Genomic DNA, 17,655 nt, shown 5'->3' on the forward strand with positions numbered 1-17,655 from the left:
GGAATAAAAGGGCCGGGGCGCCATGCAGGCTGAAGTCACTCAGGAGAGGTGGGGGCCGTAATGAACCTTCAAGTGCTGCCAGCGAGCACACACTCACACACACTTTAGCACAGCATCTTTCTTTCTACCTGGCATTAGCAGTGTCACAACTGTCACCGCACACATGCACGCACACAACCTCTAAAGCAACTGTGTGCACGACTTTTTGTGTGTTTGTGAACACATCCATGAAGCAGGCTTGTGTCATGACGTTTGCGAGCGTGCGGTTAGATGAGTCTGTGTGCATGCCTTTGTGTTAAGTGTTGATACCTTTGGGCTACACCTGTGTCTGTGAAGTTTGATGTGTGTGTCTCTGTGTGGCAGCAGCGGGGCAGTGCCAGGTATGAGGCTTGCTGTGTGATTTTGTGTCTTTGCGCTTGTGTTTGTGTGTGTGTGTGCTCGTCTGGTCGGCAGCCATGTTGTTGGGTAGCAGATGGCACCATGGTTGGCAGGGGAGGGGCTGCTTAGCACAACTAATCAGACAGTTACGGATAGGGCAGCTGGGAGGGCCGTTGGCCAGCCATGTGTGTTTGTGTGCGCGTGTCGATGTGTGTGTGTATGTGTGTACCACAGAGTGCCATGATGTTGACAGTGGTGGGCCTGTTGGCCCGGTGACGAGACCTTGCCGCGTTCTTCTCTCCTCGCTGTCGGAGTGCCCTATCTGCCATCCTGCCTTCTCACCTCTCTCTCTCTTGCACTCTTGCTGTCTCTCTTGCTCAATCTGTTGAGATCTTCCCCGTCTTTTATCTTTCTTCAGTTCCTTTGACTCTCCGTCTTCTTTTGTCTGTCTGTCAAACTCTATGACTCTCTGCTGCATCTCTACTTCTCCAGTCTTTAATTGTTCATTTTCGAAGTTTCAGTTGTTGTGACTGTAATTAAAAGGAATGTGTATGTGTACAGACATAGAGTAATGGAAGTTATTTTAGTAAAGTTTATAAGCCTCCTAGTAATATGTCTGCAAGAGGTTGTAGTGAGCAGGTATGTTAACAGAGTGGGGAAATAGTGCAGAACATTTACCTCAGTGAATTACAGAGTACAGAAATGAAGTGTAAAACTTGACGTCAAGACAACAACAAAAAAGTAAACTGTGCCACTTTGAACATGAAGATCACCGTGGCAAATAAAAAACAGCAGCAGTAAATAAAGAGGTGGTGTGTAAACCCAGAATCCGACACCCAGAAAGACTCCACAATGGTGACTCAGTGAGAGCATCATTGCAAGAGATAATCTCCCTCTGTGTGGTGCACATGTGAAATGCAAGTACCTTAAAACATCAGGTCCTGAATATCCTGATAAGAGTGCTTAAGATACAGGCCTTAAATTGTGTGTTGCCTTGTAAGCAGATAAGACTTCTATTCTGGAACTGTAATTTTTTTTCTTTTCTTTTTTTTTTTACAATTTACCGTACCCGTTATACTTACACTGTACCTATCAAGATGTCTTTACCTCTTTTGATGACGAGTAAGTAAAACTGTACTTTTATACATTTTTGTGGCATCTCCCCATGATGAGCTATCAATGTCAATTGTCCTCTACTATTTCCTCTGGATGGTAAAGGCAGAAAGCTGCAAGGAGACAAGAAACTTTTTATTTCTCAAAGTCCATCACCCATTTGTCTATCATATCACAACCTGGAACATCCTAAACTCACTTATTGTCTTTAGAAATATAATAGAGAATGAAGTATGCATAGTATGAATACAACAGTGGAGAATCCCACACAATAAGTACTGGGATTATTAGACAGAGCTGTATATTCTGTCCGTCCTGCAGGCTGGAAAAGGGTAGAATAGACAGATCGCTGACTGGGAGACCCCAGGCAAGATGGAGGCAAATCTGTCGGCTACAACTGTTGTCACCCCAGCCAAGTGTGCCCTGGGACACTGGCCTACATACACACACTACTCCTGCTGGAGAACAGAGAATGAACGGGCGAGCACCAAGCCTCTGCCATCACTCGACAAAACAACTCTTCACCTCTTCTACAGAACGCTTGTCTTTTCGTACCTCTAATAGAGTACACACATCAGTCCACATCTTCTAACTATGCACATACCCGATGGATTTTGGAATATCATAAGATAATAGAACATGTTGGAGCACCTGCTTGTTTGAGTTTTGGACAACAGTTTTACATCAGTTTTATTTAAGGGGGACTGCATTGTTTGTTTTTGTGACCAAATTTGTGTGTGTTTCGTGTCAGTCATTCATCTGGTCAACTTTTGTGCCTTCACAAACCCCTGCTGTGAGGGTGGCACTCTACATTGTGCCCACTGCCCATCAGGCACAGCTTTTATCCAACATGACAGAACCTCTCTCTGCTCTGCCTTTACCCCCATTTCTCTCTTTTACCTGATTGATCTGTTCTTTTTATCTTGTCGTCCTCTTCATGTTTAGCCTTCATATAGCTTCTCTTTGTTCTCTTTTTTTTCCACTCTTGCCTTCAATCCATCCCCTTTTTCCCTGTCTGTGTGGGCACAGCAGAACCAAACAGCGTCACAAAAGGTAGAACAGCAGTGCCCCCATCAGTAGATTGTTTCAGGAGGTGAACACAGAGGCAGGAGCACAAGACAGCAGGGAGGGGGAAAAGATGCGTAAAGGTGGCAGCAGAGTAGAGATGCTTTTGAAGGTACTGGAGTAATATCAAAAAAGAGTTAAAGGGCAGTTATGGAGAAAACTGTTTTATTTTAGAAAAAGATGTGATTACAGATGGAGAGAGGGTCTTTAAAGGCTTGTATAGACTTGTACATAAAGCAATTCAGTGGTAAGGATTCAAGTTGGATTTTATTATTTTTAGGGCATATGATTACTTTTTTAACCTGCTGCATTTTGTTATATTCATGCACATTGTTTTACATATAAACTGCAAAGCTATAGTTATGCATATTAATGTGCTACTCATTCCAAATGAAGGGCTGTGTTAACCGGTTTGAAAGACACTAGCTATGTTTACATGGACACAAATAATTGGAATAAAAACCTAATGAGAATGAAAATCCTTCATGTACACACGTAGATCAGAAGAGACTGATCCGATCCAGCTCATTCGGAAAGCACTTTAAGTCTGAATGAGACGGGTGGTTTATGGTGATCTTTGTTCAGATAAATATCCATGTTACACCCTTTGATCTGATTGTGTTTTACTGGTTGGGGTAAAATTGTTCTTACTGCGCATTCTTCCCCTTTCGTCAATTGCACATGTCTGAGGGTCCTGCAGACTTGCACTCTCCCCTGTTTATTGGTAAAGAGCAATTATTTACTGCTAAACTTGAAGCTTAATTAGGAAGAGAAGATGTAAACAATGTGAGAAAAGGATGAAACACGCATTCAAAAATCCCAGACACGAGAGAGGAGAATGAAAACGATGGCGCGCAGCGAGCGGGAGAGTAGAGGAGCAACATGTGGAGACGTGCAGCCGGAGTCAACTTGCATGGCCACTCTGGCATGCTTACCAAAAAACTTGACCGGAAATAATAACAGAGGAATCAATACACAGAGAAGGGCTTGAATTCTGCATAAGTAAGAATTTTTCTCCGGAGAAAAGCTGTGACACACACCCTTTGACAGAAACACGTGCCTGACGTGCGTGACGTGCCTAAGAACCGAGATCAATTTCAAGTTAAAACACATTTGTATTGATCTTAACAAGAAGTAACAGCTTTTTTGTGGCTGCTATTTCAGGTCACTTTAGACAGGCCAGACAGCTCTACGCATGTCAAAATGGTTTTATTCTGATTAAATGCATGATGCATGGACATGCACGTCATAATCGGATCACTTTATTTAGCTTCCATGTAAACTGTGAAGTTGGAATCACCATTCATTATGTTTTTAATCGGATTGAAGAAAAATTGGCACATTTGTAAACATAGCTACTGACATGACCCTGATGGTGGTACTATAAGACTAGCCTGTTGGTAAGTTGATGTGATTGAAGACACAGAAGAAAAAAAAAAGGAAAGAGAAGGGGGAATATGACAGTTGTGGATAGAAGCGTGTTTAAGAGAGAAGAGCAGGAAGTTTAAGTTGCAGAAACAAGTTTGTAGCTATGACATTCAGGCGGCAGATCAGGGCAGAGGACAAAAGCAGGGAGGCCGGTATGTATATGAAGGCCAGCACCGGATGGGCACAAGCCCCCCTACAGTCCCATCTCCATCCCGAGTCCCCCCACCCTGCTGAGTTAAAAAAATGCCTCTCTTTGTTATCAACCTCAATAGCTAGCTACCTCTCTCTCTAGGCATCTGATCTGATGGCCCAGGAGCCAAAAGAGGAGAGGAGAGGACTGCAGAGGGTCTGTGAGAGATTAAAAAAAAAAAAACAGAGCTTGGGAAGTTAAGTTTAGTTGTAATGGACGATTTCACAGAAGATGACTTGGGCGAGTTAGGAGACGAGAGAGAGATGCTGCTTGTTTCTTCCTGCCAGTTGCCCGAAAGCTCATAACAATGTGTGAAGGCTGAGGGGCATTTTGAACGACATCAGGTGTGTCTTATGTGTTAAGTGAATTCAAACACAGGTGACAGAACACTCCCTATGGTACCAGCTATTAGTTTGCACACCTTTATTTCACTGCTTTGCTTTGATCCTCATCTGAAACTAACTCTGAAAGCCCTCCGTTTTTGTTTTTTTAAGAACAAATGCATGCAAGTCAAAATATTTGATTGCACTCTGAGCATTTTTTTTTTTTTTTAACTTATTATGAAACAGACGCTCCCCTGCGGACAAAGAACGTTTTTTGTTTTTGAATTGAATTGAAGTAAAAACGGATGCATCTATGTGACATACAGAAGCAAGAAGAGCCACTGAAAGAATATTCAATATGTCTTTATAGTTGGTAAATGCCTGTCAATGCTGCTACCTGTCCTACATAGCATTTTACAGCACGCTGTCGCACAAGCTTTTTAAAAATTTCCACAGCAAATGTAGACATCGAAGCATTGAGTTAAAATCAAAAAGATTTTACATTAAAGAATACTGAACAAGCATATACAGTGAAGAGATAAGACTCTTGTTCCACAGGGACCACCAGTGTAGACACAAAGTAAAATGTTCTTACACTTTGATTACAATTAGAATTTTAAACCTTTTTTAATTATTTAGTTGTGTTTTTTTTCCCCAGATCCTTCTTTCATGTTTCAATAATATAAATGTATCTGATGTCCAATTAGACACAACTGAAGGCTGGTATTCTGATTGAAATAATTAATTTCAGGCAATCATTTACCTTCACAGCTGAAATCGAATCGACCCCCGGCACTGCCACATATGCTACCCACAACTATTTCTGTAGGGCACAGATTTGACTCTGACGTCGGGTCCTGGGTTTCTGGATAGGGTCAGTATGGGAGCATATTGTACGTATGCTGTGTGTTTATTTTTAAAAATCACAGATGCCTGCGCTGCCAGTCTGCTCTTCCTGTGTTAAGACCATCAGTCATCTGTGCCAATTAAGACTTTTAAATTACTTTCACTCTGTGTTGTTAGCAGAAAGGAGATGACAGAGGCCAATCGGCAGCTAATTACTTAAATTACTAAATCTAGAGCTGGATTTTTGTCTGAGGGAATGTGTGATGTGGCAACATTTTGTTCTCGCTGAGGTTTGAGCATTTGTAGCTGTCTGTCTGTTCTTGCATGCCTTTATTGGTATGTTGTTGAATATGATATTTCAGGAGAGTTATTGTCCATACTTTTCATGTCTGTGTTAAAGGAGGGGGTAAATTACATTTTCTTTAATTTAACAGTTGCAGTATTTTAGTTTGTTTCACGGCATGATTGGCTCACCACTGACCTTGGTGGCAGTGGGTTGGGGGGGGCTTAAGCGCTCCTTGAAGAAGAAAAGAGGCTTGGGCCGCCCGCTGTAAACAAAGTTGACTTGCCGACAGATGGATTGAATGACAGAGGGGCGAACTGAGCCAGGAACGGGCCTGGCAGCATTGCACTGAGCAGAGAGAGGGAGGGAGGGAGAGATAGGGAGAGATAGGGGGAGGGGGGGGGGAGAGAGAGAAGAGGTGGCCAACAGGAGAGGAGGTGTGAACAGGTGCAGGGCCGCTGAAGGAAGAACCAGCAGATGGAGAGAGACACAGCCAGTTTAGTTACAGGAAAAAGGGTGGGAGGGAAAAAAGGAGGGAGGAGGGTGAGATGGAAACAGCAGAAAAAAAGAATCGGAGCAGAGATGAGAGCGCTCTGGACGGATGGATGGACAGACCGAAAGGAAGATGCGCTGGGAATGGAGTTAAAGAGCGGTGTGGCTGCATCAGGCCGCCTCTGTGTTTGATGTGTTTTGTTTTTTTTTCCGTAAAGCGGAGCAGCAAGATGAAGGGAGGGGGTGTCAGAAGAAAAGTGTGGGGGCAGAGTGATTAACTTACATCACCCCGAGGTTCAATAAAAATGTGCTAAAACACATTGAGGTGCGTGGTACGGAAAATTGTGTGATGTCTGAAACAATTCAGATGTTTATTGTACGCAGCGTCAATAATATGTGGAACAGCAAATATTCAATATGTCACTTTATTTTCTCTTTGGTGCACTCATCTTTAGTTGGCAGTGGCAGTAAGACGGGCCTACACAAGGCCTCAGTCTCGCTGCCCTTCAGCCTCACACACACACACACACACACACACACACACACACACACAAGCAGGAATCTTCTTTATATTTCTGCGAATCAAACTGTTGAATATTAATGTAACCTGATTGATGCAGTCTATCATAAATAGCCGTGGATCCACTGGAAATCCTCCACAAATATGAATCATCACGAGTGTCACCATTTTTCAGAGATAAGTATATCGTAGTAATTATACAGCAAAGATTCAGTTCATCTCAGTAATATACTATTAACATCAAGTCCCAACATGTTATAGTTTGAGCTAAGAGGCATCTGTCAAAGGAATTGTGATTTGAATTAGTTTTTTCAAAATTATTTTAAAAATATAATTCTGTGCTAACAACAATTATTTAACATTTAAACTCTTAAATTGAGCTTACTCGCAGTCATTCTCAGGCAATACAGAAATATACAATTGAGTGCCGATATAAATGTTACATTCAAAACAACGTTCTATGAATTATCTGATTATTATTAAGCTATATAGAGAAAATCCTCGGGTAGAACAATAGGTGCAGATGGTGCGCTGTGATAGAAATAGTAATATTTGTCTCCTCCGCAACTCTTTGCAGGGATCATCAATGTCTCGAAACCATCAGTTGAACAAAGCTTGTGTGTTTGTGTGTTTGTGCTATAGGCTGCGTTTACAATCTGTTCACCTGTTTATTGCTTTCACACCTGTTATTTTGTAACACAGAAACGTTGAGAATGATTATGAATATGCATTGGTTTGAGAATGTTGTCTCAAGTTTTTTCATATAGTTTTTGGTACCAAATTCATATAAAAAGATTTAACCCTTTAAAAAAACTGAATGCTTTCATAGTCACACAAGTTGAGGAGAGCGTCAGTCATGTTAATGTTTGCTAGTCGTTTGAAATGAAGAAATATAAAGTCCTATATATTTTCTGTGTTGTGTGTGTGTGTGTGTGTGTGCGTGCGGGCCTGTGTGTGTGTTCATATAATCAAGACTTAAGTTTGTGAGCATGTGTATCTTTGGTGATACTGTGTTTATTGGGAGAGAGTATGGTCTCCTTTAGTTTAGTCCAAACAGTGGTCAGTAGTGTCTGGCGTTGGCGAATGTCTCCAATTCCTCCAAGTCCACCGTCTGACTCCAATTTGTGCTCGTTCTCTGATAAACCGCGGCATTTGGTGGTTCTGGCGTGGGATGGCGGGTGCACCATGGGGTGCTGCAAACTCCGTGCTTGGTCAGGCCCTGGCACCCCACATCTAATGGGCAACAGCTTGAATAGTGCCCACTTAGGCAGGCAGTGCCGACTGGGCCCCCTCTTCTTCCTTGCCGCTCCAGCCAGCTAGCCAGCCAGCCACCGCCTCTGCCACCTCCCACTTACCCAGCAGCCACTGTACCTGGCCGCAGCCCCAGAGCCATTCCAGCCTACCTTAGGCCGCTGGCCCATGCCGCTCTCGCCATACTTACCAAGCTGTCCTACACTGCATCAGGCCAGGCATATACAAACAGGCCCAGCTATCCGCTAACTGGACATTCAGTCAATTGCCTCCTAGGCCCAAACAAGAGTTCCTGCCACAGGCAGCAACCCAGAGTCCATTCCCCAATTAGCTGGAAGGCAGATTATTGTCCGGGGAGAATTATCCAGCTCCAGACCCACATATTCAGCCTCTGCTCTGCCCGTTGTCCTTACCGCTTGCTCCAGGGCTTGGCTCTCCACTGACATCTCTCTTTTCTCTTTTTTTATATTGAAATTTGACAGCGCTCATCAGCAGCCATTTTGTGACAGCATTTTGAAAGTAAACAAGTTACATTGGATTGATGATACAAAATGGAAAGAGGGACACAACTTAGCCTGACATGTAGCTTCAGTTTGATCATTGATGAAGCATTCAGGATCTTCTCCTTAGGATTTGAACTGTCAGGCCTCGGTCATTGAGTTGAAACTGGTTAACACTGGAAGGTCCAGAGCCTAGTCTGTTGTTTTTAACTTTATTAGGTTGTTCTTGTATATTGTTGGTTAAGTAGAGCAGCGAGACCTCACAGATGCCAAATGTGTAGCTCTCTGTGCTTTTTGCTTTTCTGTCCTCTCCTGTTTTCTTCACTCTCCTCTTCCTCACCACCTCTCTATTGCTGACTGCTGGAACTTTCTGGCGATCTGTCTGATGCTAATTGGTGGGTAAACAGGTCTGGTGTGAGTCCCCCCCCTCCATCGCACACACACACACACACACACATAGACATACACAAATACACACGGCCCCCTGGAACCTCTTGCAGGACCAAATGGCTGGCAACGCCTGCCCGCCATCTCCCGCTGAGCCCTGGTGTGCGCTTTGGTGGCTCAGGCTGCTGTTCAAGCCCAGCGGGGGTTCATTCACTCACACACACACACGCACACACTCATATGCGTACAGACACACACAGTCTCCTTGTGTCCCCTGCACACCCGCCACCCGCTTTCACACCCCAGACAGCAGGACAGCAGGAGAACACACACACACACGAAGGAACAGACAGACGCGGTCACTTTAGAGATGCAGGCCAAGCGCTGTAGGGGAGAAAAGTTTTCACTTAAACTGGAGAATTCTCTCTTCATTAGCGCCTTTGGACTTCAGGAAGAGTTCTGTTTATTTGTTCGCTTTTTCCTGTCTTTGTAGTTTTTTCTTTTCTTTCCTTCTTTGTCTCTTCCTCTGTTGTTTGGGTACATTTGGACTTAGCTGAGTTAGAAAAGTTTGGCTCGAACAGGAGTTGAATGCATGTTTTTTAAAGACCACAGGGAGAAGCACCTACGTTTGCATCATACCTGCACAGTTTCTGTTTTAAGACAAATTAAAGTGCAGAAAAAAGTGATCCAATTACAAGTCGGCATTGTTGTCGAGCTAAGAATTTGTGTCATGCAGTCATCAATATGTAGACCCTGTTTATGTACATTTCTCATGTTAAAGATACGATCAACTGATTTAGCCTTGCTGTAGTGTCATGTGTTCCAGCTTTAGTTTATTTTATTTAGATATAAACTGTACAGGAAACACACAGGACAACAAGAGGCTTCAGTTGAACAATGTCACAGAGCAGATTGATCTTTGTCTTTTATTTAAGTCTCAGAAACCAATTCTTCAGTTTTGTCCATACAGCTAAAGTGTGAAGCGTTAAGATTTTAGAAACTGCTGTGCCATTAACTATTGGTGCATTAGTGCTTGTGTGTGTTTCATAGACAGCTGCAGTATCACTCAGGGGTCTTGAAGCTTACACTGTCCCAACACTCTAACCCCCCCCCACACGCACTCCCCCGAGCCTTTCTTGTCATTGTGCTTTCTTTAATTCTGTTATTGTTAAGTGTGCACTCTCCTTCTGAGTTCTCTCTCACCTCTGTGTTCACTTCCGTCACATGCATCGAAGCTGTCTAATTTCTTTTCTGGAAGCGTGTTCTGGTGGGAAGTATTAGCAGCACACTGATCTATCGTACGCTGATCTCACCGGAGATTTTACTGTAAACCGTTAAAGCACTGATGGCCTTTCATACTAATATGGAAATAGACACAATCTTGAACATCTCACTCTGTGTCAGTGTGCATGAGCAGGTTTTTAAAGCATCTCTTAGATTTACTGTTTGTGATGTGTTTATTTTTGTGATTACCTGTTTAATTATTTACATCACATATTTCACCTCTAATAGAAACCCTGACAATAGCAAATGCTTCAATTTACATACAATTACAAACAGTTAATCCACATGATCCCATTATTTTTATACAAGTTTGTATGAGTTAAGCCTAAACTGCCAATAAAGATGACATAAAATGATTTGTTTTTAGACTGCAGTTGTTTCCCATGGGACTTAACTCTGAAATGTTTTTTTTCATGCTTCCCCGTCAACAGAAGATTAGCTATCAGTCATCTGAAGCACCAGCTGACATTTATATTCTAGATCAGGGGTTCCCACATTTTCGGCCTGCATCTCCAAAAATAGCATTGTAAGACATGTATAAATCTCACTCGAGGACTCTAGTTTTATTTTGAATTGAACTACTTTGTATACATTTAACAAAAATAATGGATAAAATATGCTATTTTGAATCAATCTAAAATGTTATTAGTGTTTTGGGAGGAATCTCGAGCCCCACCTCTCGGTGTCTCCTGAACCCCCGGTGGGCCCCGATCCCCCCTGATGGAACTACTGCTCTAGAGGATTACTGATTGTACACATACTGTCCGTACTTGTGCATATAAAAAAGCAGCATGCTATCAAATTGCAATGGTTACACTTTTTCCTAGTTACATTTTTTTTTAATACTTATAAACATAAGATGGATGGTTGTGTTTTAAATGTTTGTCTTACAAACCGTTGCTTCTCCACAGACAGGACAGAGAGAGCGCAGAACGGGCTCATGGGGAGGAAATGGCGTCTGTAACTCTGGCGGCGCGGGAAAAGGAGAGAGAGCTAAATGTGCTGCTGGAGAAAACGGAGGCTGAACACCAGCTGAGAGGTCAGTTCTCCACCCACGGAGGTGCCACCAGGCTGGCTACAGCTGTAGACTGTGCCAACAATTTCTGTCCACATTTATAAAGGCCTACTGACTTCTTTCCACCTCCCTGACTTTTAAAGAGAGTCAAGGATCTTCTGTGATGTTTATGGATGATATCAGTTTTTTTGAAAGCCTTCCTTTCCCCCTCCAAAAAGAGGAACGTTTCATTAAGAGTCTAGTGTTGTGGAACATCACCCCTGATGTCCACTCGATGGAGATGCTTCAGTTGTACCTCAATTTGCTCACATCTTTTCACTTTCCAAATAATCACTGGAAAAGTTAAGACACGGTTCACCTTCAAACCTGTCAGTCATTATCCACATGTCATTTAGAGTTGCTTTGTCAGTTTCCTTTATTTTACAAGACAAATTAATATTTGTAGGTAATTTATGAACAATTGGAAAACATAAACTCTTTGTCAGAGTTGCTCCTCTCCCTGTCTTATCTTCATGTTCGCTCTGATTTAAAAATACATTAATGTCATTTGATAATCAATTCAAAATGTATCCTAAAAGAGATGATCCACTCCTGGTGTGGTGGCCACCCAATTACATGGAGACCAAACAGATAATATAACGAAACAATCATAACTGAACAGGCTTAAATATAAACGAAGAGTGTCTTTATGTTACTTCAGCGGGGTGGATTTCTGCTCGAACCAGGTCATGAACCGGCATCGTCCAGTTAAAAGCATAATTTTCCTTTCCGTTTTGCCACCTTTCTATCCTGAGTTAGAGGTGATGGGCAGGAACAGAAATCATTTTAGCCGAAGAAGATTGAACCGCAGTGACCTCCAAAGTGCAGAACAGAGCAAAAAGAGCATGAAGAGGAGACGGGAGAATAACAGGGCAGAGCAGAGGGGAGGTGATGGGAGCAGAGCGAGGGACCCCGCTCAGAGCTCCCTGTCTGTCTGCACAGCAGAGCTGCTGCTGCTAGCACATCTGTTGCACCATCTGGATCCCCCCCTCACACACCCTCCTCACCCACACTCAACCACCCTCCCTTCTCCTATCTTTTTATTTACCTGTGGTTCCCTTCAACAACCAGGGAGCCTGCTGGTACGTAGAACAAAGATGGAGGGTATAGAGGGAGGAATGGATGGAGGGAGGGGTGTGAAGGGGGGGTAAACAAAGGGTTTGTTTCTGGCGTGTGTCGGAAGCACACATGTTGTCTAAAGAGAGCTGACATCAGAGCACAGCAGGAAACTGTGGATGGGGAGGGGATGGAGGGGTGGACGTCCTTTAGTAGCTCGCATCACTTCCTCTCCCCGTGCAACCCAACAGACGAGCTGGATAATTAGCTTTCTTGCTCTCCAAATCCCGCCTCTCTGTCCATCCGTTTGTCCTTCCATCCATCCGTCCCCCCCTCTCCCTTCTTCTCAGCTCCCTCCCACCTTTTTTTTTTTTCATGTTTCTTTTTTGAGTAAACGCGTACAGAGCAGCCTCTAGATGATATCAGATATTTGCTTCTCTCCATCCCTCCCTCCCCGCCATGCTTCTTCTCTCCATCCCTCCCCTCCCTCGTTTTTTTTCTGTTTGTTTCCAGTGCCAGTTCTGCTGTGTTTCTGTGTCCCAGGGTTCTTTTTGGCCTACGCACGGCCAGACGCATTCAAAGCCTGTTCAGCTAATTAGCATTCTTCATGCAACTTTTCCAGCACTGACCAAACTTTGTTGAGTGTACGCATGTGTGAACGTCTGTGAGTTTTGTGTTGTTTACTTTCACACTCTGTAGCACCCAGTTTCTGCCCTCCATGCATTACATATGGCAGTAATCTGGAGACAGAGACTGGAAGACAAAGGTTAGTGGTGTCTTACTTTAGAGACAGTAACAAGTGAATCATAACACCCTTCAAGATACTTCCCCAAGTCATGTACTTTACACATTTTATTCATGTTACTGTTAAACAAAAATCCCCAAATTGTTAATTTCTAATTTCTGCTAGTGAAAATGTTTTAATGTCCTCGATCAGTTCTCTTCCTCCACTTTTAAAAATCTCCACCTATACCTACTGTATGCATAAAAAAAACAACTCTTGACAAGTCTGAGCTACTTTTCAAAGACTGCGAGTCCTTGTTGTTTTTTTGGTTTCAGTTGACTGTAACAGAATGCCGGAGCAGGTGGATCATTCCCTCCATCCAAAACGGCAGCCATTGTTATTTTAAAAGAGCAGACATATGTTGGAGAGTGGAACGTGGATCATTTCAAAGGAATGATGAAAGCCCAGTGTTGGATTGTTCAGAAAGAGCCCCCCATGAGCGGATGAGGACGTGGCAGGAAGGGTGGAAAAGGAGAAAGAAAGCTCTTTTCAAACAACAATCCCCCTCTTTTTCCTCCATCTCGTTTTACCCTCCGCACACTTTTCATATTTCTATTGTCTCTCTGTACTTCTGTTTTTTTTTTCCTCTGTACATTTCCGCCTGCTGTTTGAACACTTTTGATTTTCATGTGAATGTCTGTTGACAAAAGCATTTTTGGGAAGACATTCATAAAGACATGTGTCTCAAATTTTCTGAACAGTATTAATTACAATACATTTTGTTGTTCAGATTTCACATTTACAAAGATGTTTTCCTCTGGTATGGGAAGATTCTGGTTGCTTTGCTCTTGGAAATGTACTCTTCTGAGTTCATAGATGTAGCCATGATGCTTAGAAAGCAATATTACTCACCATTAATAAAGTATTTCAGTTAGTGTGTTGGACCATCGTAGCATGAAACTGACAATGTATCTGTTTTAATCATAGACTGGACACGTGACTGACATTCTTAACCTGAAACTGCAAACTCAGCTGGTGTCATACTTTGTTTTCTGCACTGACATTCATCAAACACAAAGATAACAATATAATATGTTTTTATTTTTATATTTTTTAATGGTTGTTTCTTTGGTCAGACTTCAAATGGTCAGATTTTATTATTCTCATGCAGCATGTAATGGTTTGATTTCTTTCCACGCGTAAGGCCCTGTAGCTTAATGAAGGTTAAGTGTTGTTGAAGTGTCCTTTTTCTTTTGGCTGACGGTTGAGGACGCAGTGTCATGACCTTTAATATAATTATCATTTTTCACACTACCTCAAAACCTTTTCAATGTTGCTTTTTACACTGAGCTGTCTGTGTCAATTGGAACAGAAGCTAATTTCCAGATGTGAAGAAAAAGGTCAAATAAACAGCAGCCAGCTCAGTTTTAGATCAAGTTTGAACAAAGTTAGCTGAATAATTTAATATTAAGTTGTTTCAAAAAAGTTTGTATACTTTGGGTTTGGCTCAGTTTTTTTAAGGAGTGAGTGTTAACTAAAGATAGAAGAAGAGCTAGAGGGCACATTTACTGTAAAAACAAACAAACAGAGATTCTAAAGGCAGAAGAAGAAGAAGTTATACTTTATTTATCCCTGAGGATCCTATGGACATGCATTAAGATGTCCGGTGTCTCTCCAGAGACGGAGAGTGAGGGGACTACACACCGACGACTGCCCTGGAGAAGTTGGGGGTTTAGTCCCTGGCTCTCTGCAGTGCTCAGGACTGGCTTTTTAACTTTGCTGCTAGTTGATCTTTAGTGTTGGTTCCTGGGCCTGGGTCTTATGTGTATCCAGGATACATGACAGAAACTTAAAGTGCACAAAATCACCGCCCGGTTGTTGTTGTTGTTGTTGTTGATTGCAGTTGGAGAGTTGGATGGTCTGCTGAGTTCCCAGAATTCCTTGATCAGGAAACTGAAGGAGGAGTGTTGCTCGCTTGGAGTCGGATTGGAAGAAGTGACAGAAAACAATAGGTCTGTATTTTCTCTTTCATTCTTTCATCAACTCTCTTTTTTTGTTTGCTTATTATTTCACTCTACTTTTTTCTGCGTTTGAATTGACCTAATACCTCTTGTTCTAGTTATTTTTTGAATTACTCACTTGTTTATTCGCGTTGTGGGACGTCCGTGTCATCATGTTATGAAGCCTCATCTCTCAGGCTGTTTGGACAGAGCATGTCAACACACTACACACTGCCTTTCAGTCTGACCTGTTTTCTTGTTAACCTGATGCTACAGTAGTCACAGCAGGCCTGCACAGCTCTCCATCTGGGCTGCCTGTATTTCTGTGTGTATTTGTGTGTTTGTATATTTGAGTGTGTGTGTCGTATGTGTGTGAGAGTGACCCTGGGCCCAGTGTCCTGTCAGCTGTTGTAGCTGTGCTGCACATTAGTCACATGACAGCCCCCAATCTGGCCCTGCCAGACCTCGCCGGCCTCAGCAGCCACACAATATACACACAACAAAGTACCCTTTTTGTTATGGATGGAAATCAATATCAGATATACATTTACGTGTGCAGTTATAGATACAGTCCCACCTTCAAAAGCTTTTTAAAAGGTAGCATTTCATGTACATTCTAACATACTGGCATGAATGCTCGTCCCCTGCCTCTGCCGCCTGGGTGTGTAATGTAGTTTAGCAGCAGTGTGGCGTTGGTGTGTTTTGTACCTCAGGCTGTTTGAGCTCCTGGAGTCTAACCCAGTGTAGCGGTTAAAATCCTGCTGGACGGCCTCAGTCAGGCTAAGTGAGGTTACACACATAGTTTCAGCAAGATAAATGAGAAAAGTGTGCTCAAGTGTTTTTCAGCTTTTAGTCTGACTGTACATTTTATGTGGCGCTCTACGAGTAACAGTGTAATGTTGTTTATCATAAAGTGGAAATAAAGTAAATTAGCGCTATCGGTGGTCAAAGGGATTGATGACAGAATTCATCTTATCATTCTCTATCCTGGGGAAGTATAAAGGGTGAGCTGCAGTTTCTGACCATGGAAAACTAAAGGCTTTTATTGTTTGGATTTCTATTTTCTGCCTTTGCTTGAATTGCTAACTAGCTACAGTACAATTTACGACAAACAGCAAAAATGGCATCCAAAAATCTAAGTGTAGAGGGTGTTAGTTTCTTACCATTTCATTGTTTTGTATTTATCCTTGATCACACTCGTGAATAACTCCTGAAGTTTTTGTAATGATTGTGTGATCACAAACAGTTTCTCACTCAGGCTTTATCTCCTGTTCCTGAGTTTCTCCTGTCGGCCACCTGGTGTATTTTTTATATAAAACGTCACAGTGAGCTGATGTGAGAACACAGCATGATGTGATCCAGAGAATTCTCCTCTAGCGAGTGGGAGCAGTTGATGACTGTTATTCCCTGTGATTGGTGAACGACGACCACAGACTGTTTGAACATGCCCATTGCGATCTCTGTGCACATAAAGAAAACTGCTGCATTACGTTTTCTGTCCGCTCGTTTGTTCGCCACTTTTTTTGTGAATATTGTGATTCTGTCGAGCTACACAAAGCACTGATATATTTATCAAGTATTCTCATTATAGCGCCGTATAGCGGACTCTCTGGACTCTTGTCGTCTGCCATTTCTGCGTCGCTGTCCAACATGGATAGTTTTCTGCTGTGGGGTGCATGTGTGAACGACCAGATCAGGAGAATTTCAGAAACAATGCTCCTGAAATTCTCTAGAAATTCTAAGGAGTGCATTTTGAAAACATCTTTTTCCTCACAACGTGATTGTTTGTTCTGTTATTTCCTCCCATATTGTGAATTATATTCTATGAAGATGTTATACGTTTGAATGTATTTAGTATAATTACTTTTTTTTACATCTACTTGCATGGCTGTGGTACACTTACAGTATATGGAATGTGTTAAATCTGTTGAAACAATGCTGATGTGTGTATGTGCAGAGGTAAGATGGAGCAGCTCGCCCTGGAGAAACAGCACCTCGAGGAGACAGTGAAGAGTCTGAGAGCTCGCTGCTCAGACATGGAGGAACAGTGTGTCCAACACGGCCGCATGCACCAGCGCATGAAGGACAGGTAAGAAAAAACTGCACATCCTCTGTATACATGTTACAAATCACCCCTTTAAAAAAACAGACAATTTGTTCCTTTGTGAGGAAATGTACGAGCTGCACTACGGCAAACATTACATAAGATTTAAACAAGTTTCAATTTTAATTTAGTCAAGAAGGTAATGGTTTCAGTATTTTTCTTTCTTTCCCCCCAAAACCTTTTGGACTTAAAAAAAGAAAAAAAAAATTGTCATGTGTTTAAAGATTTTCCTTCAACGTGTGAGTTTCAATCAATTCTGGATTAGAATTTCCAAACTGCTTAATAGTTTGCATCTGGCTGCAGGTTGTACAAATAAAACCGTTTAATTCACAATCGTTTAAAACCCCCTAGCAGGTGACCCTTCTCTCTCTGTGCATCAGCAACATTTTCTACGAAATCACACTTTACATTCAATTGTTCTCACATTAAATAACAGAACATCTCTCCTTTAATGCATTTAAAACAACACAAGGATTAACTTGTCATACATTGTCATCATTTATTGAGAATGATTGACACTGGGTGGTCACTTTGTGAACATTTTCTAGCTTTCCAAGTACAACCTGCACATTTTAAAGCACATGAAAAGGTTTAAATTGTTTAAAATTAAAGGTTCAATTTATATAAATGTTCAGTATCCACCAGCTCCATCACTAA

At 42.2% G+C, this 17,655-nt stretch overlaps 1 protein-coding gene across 2 annotated transcripts in view; it reads left to right on the plus strand.

Moving 5' to 3' along the window:
* Positions 1-17,655, plus strand: part of sdccag8 (SHH signaling and ciliogenesis regulator sdccag8) — a 44,118-nt gene that overhangs the window by 11,698 nt on the left and 14,765 nt on the right. For both annotated transcript variants that reach the window (XM_020650228.3, XM_065959297.1), the window contains 3 exons: positions 10,972-11,099; positions 14,798-14,906; positions 16,852-16,983. In XM_020650228.3, coding sequence (XP_020505884.2) covers positions 10,972-11,099; positions 14,798-14,906; positions 16,852-16,983 — 369 coding nt within the window. The remainder of the gene's footprint in view (positions 1-10,971; positions 11,100-14,797; positions 14,907-16,851; positions 16,984-17,655) is intronic.

The sequence above is a fragment of the Labrus bergylta genome, chromosome 10 (assembly GCF_963930695.1).
Source record: "Labrus bergylta chromosome 10, fLabBer1.1, whole genome shotgun sequence".
Classification (NCBI taxonomy): Eukaryota; Metazoa; Chordata; class Actinopteri; order Labriformes; family Labridae; genus Labrus; species Labrus bergylta.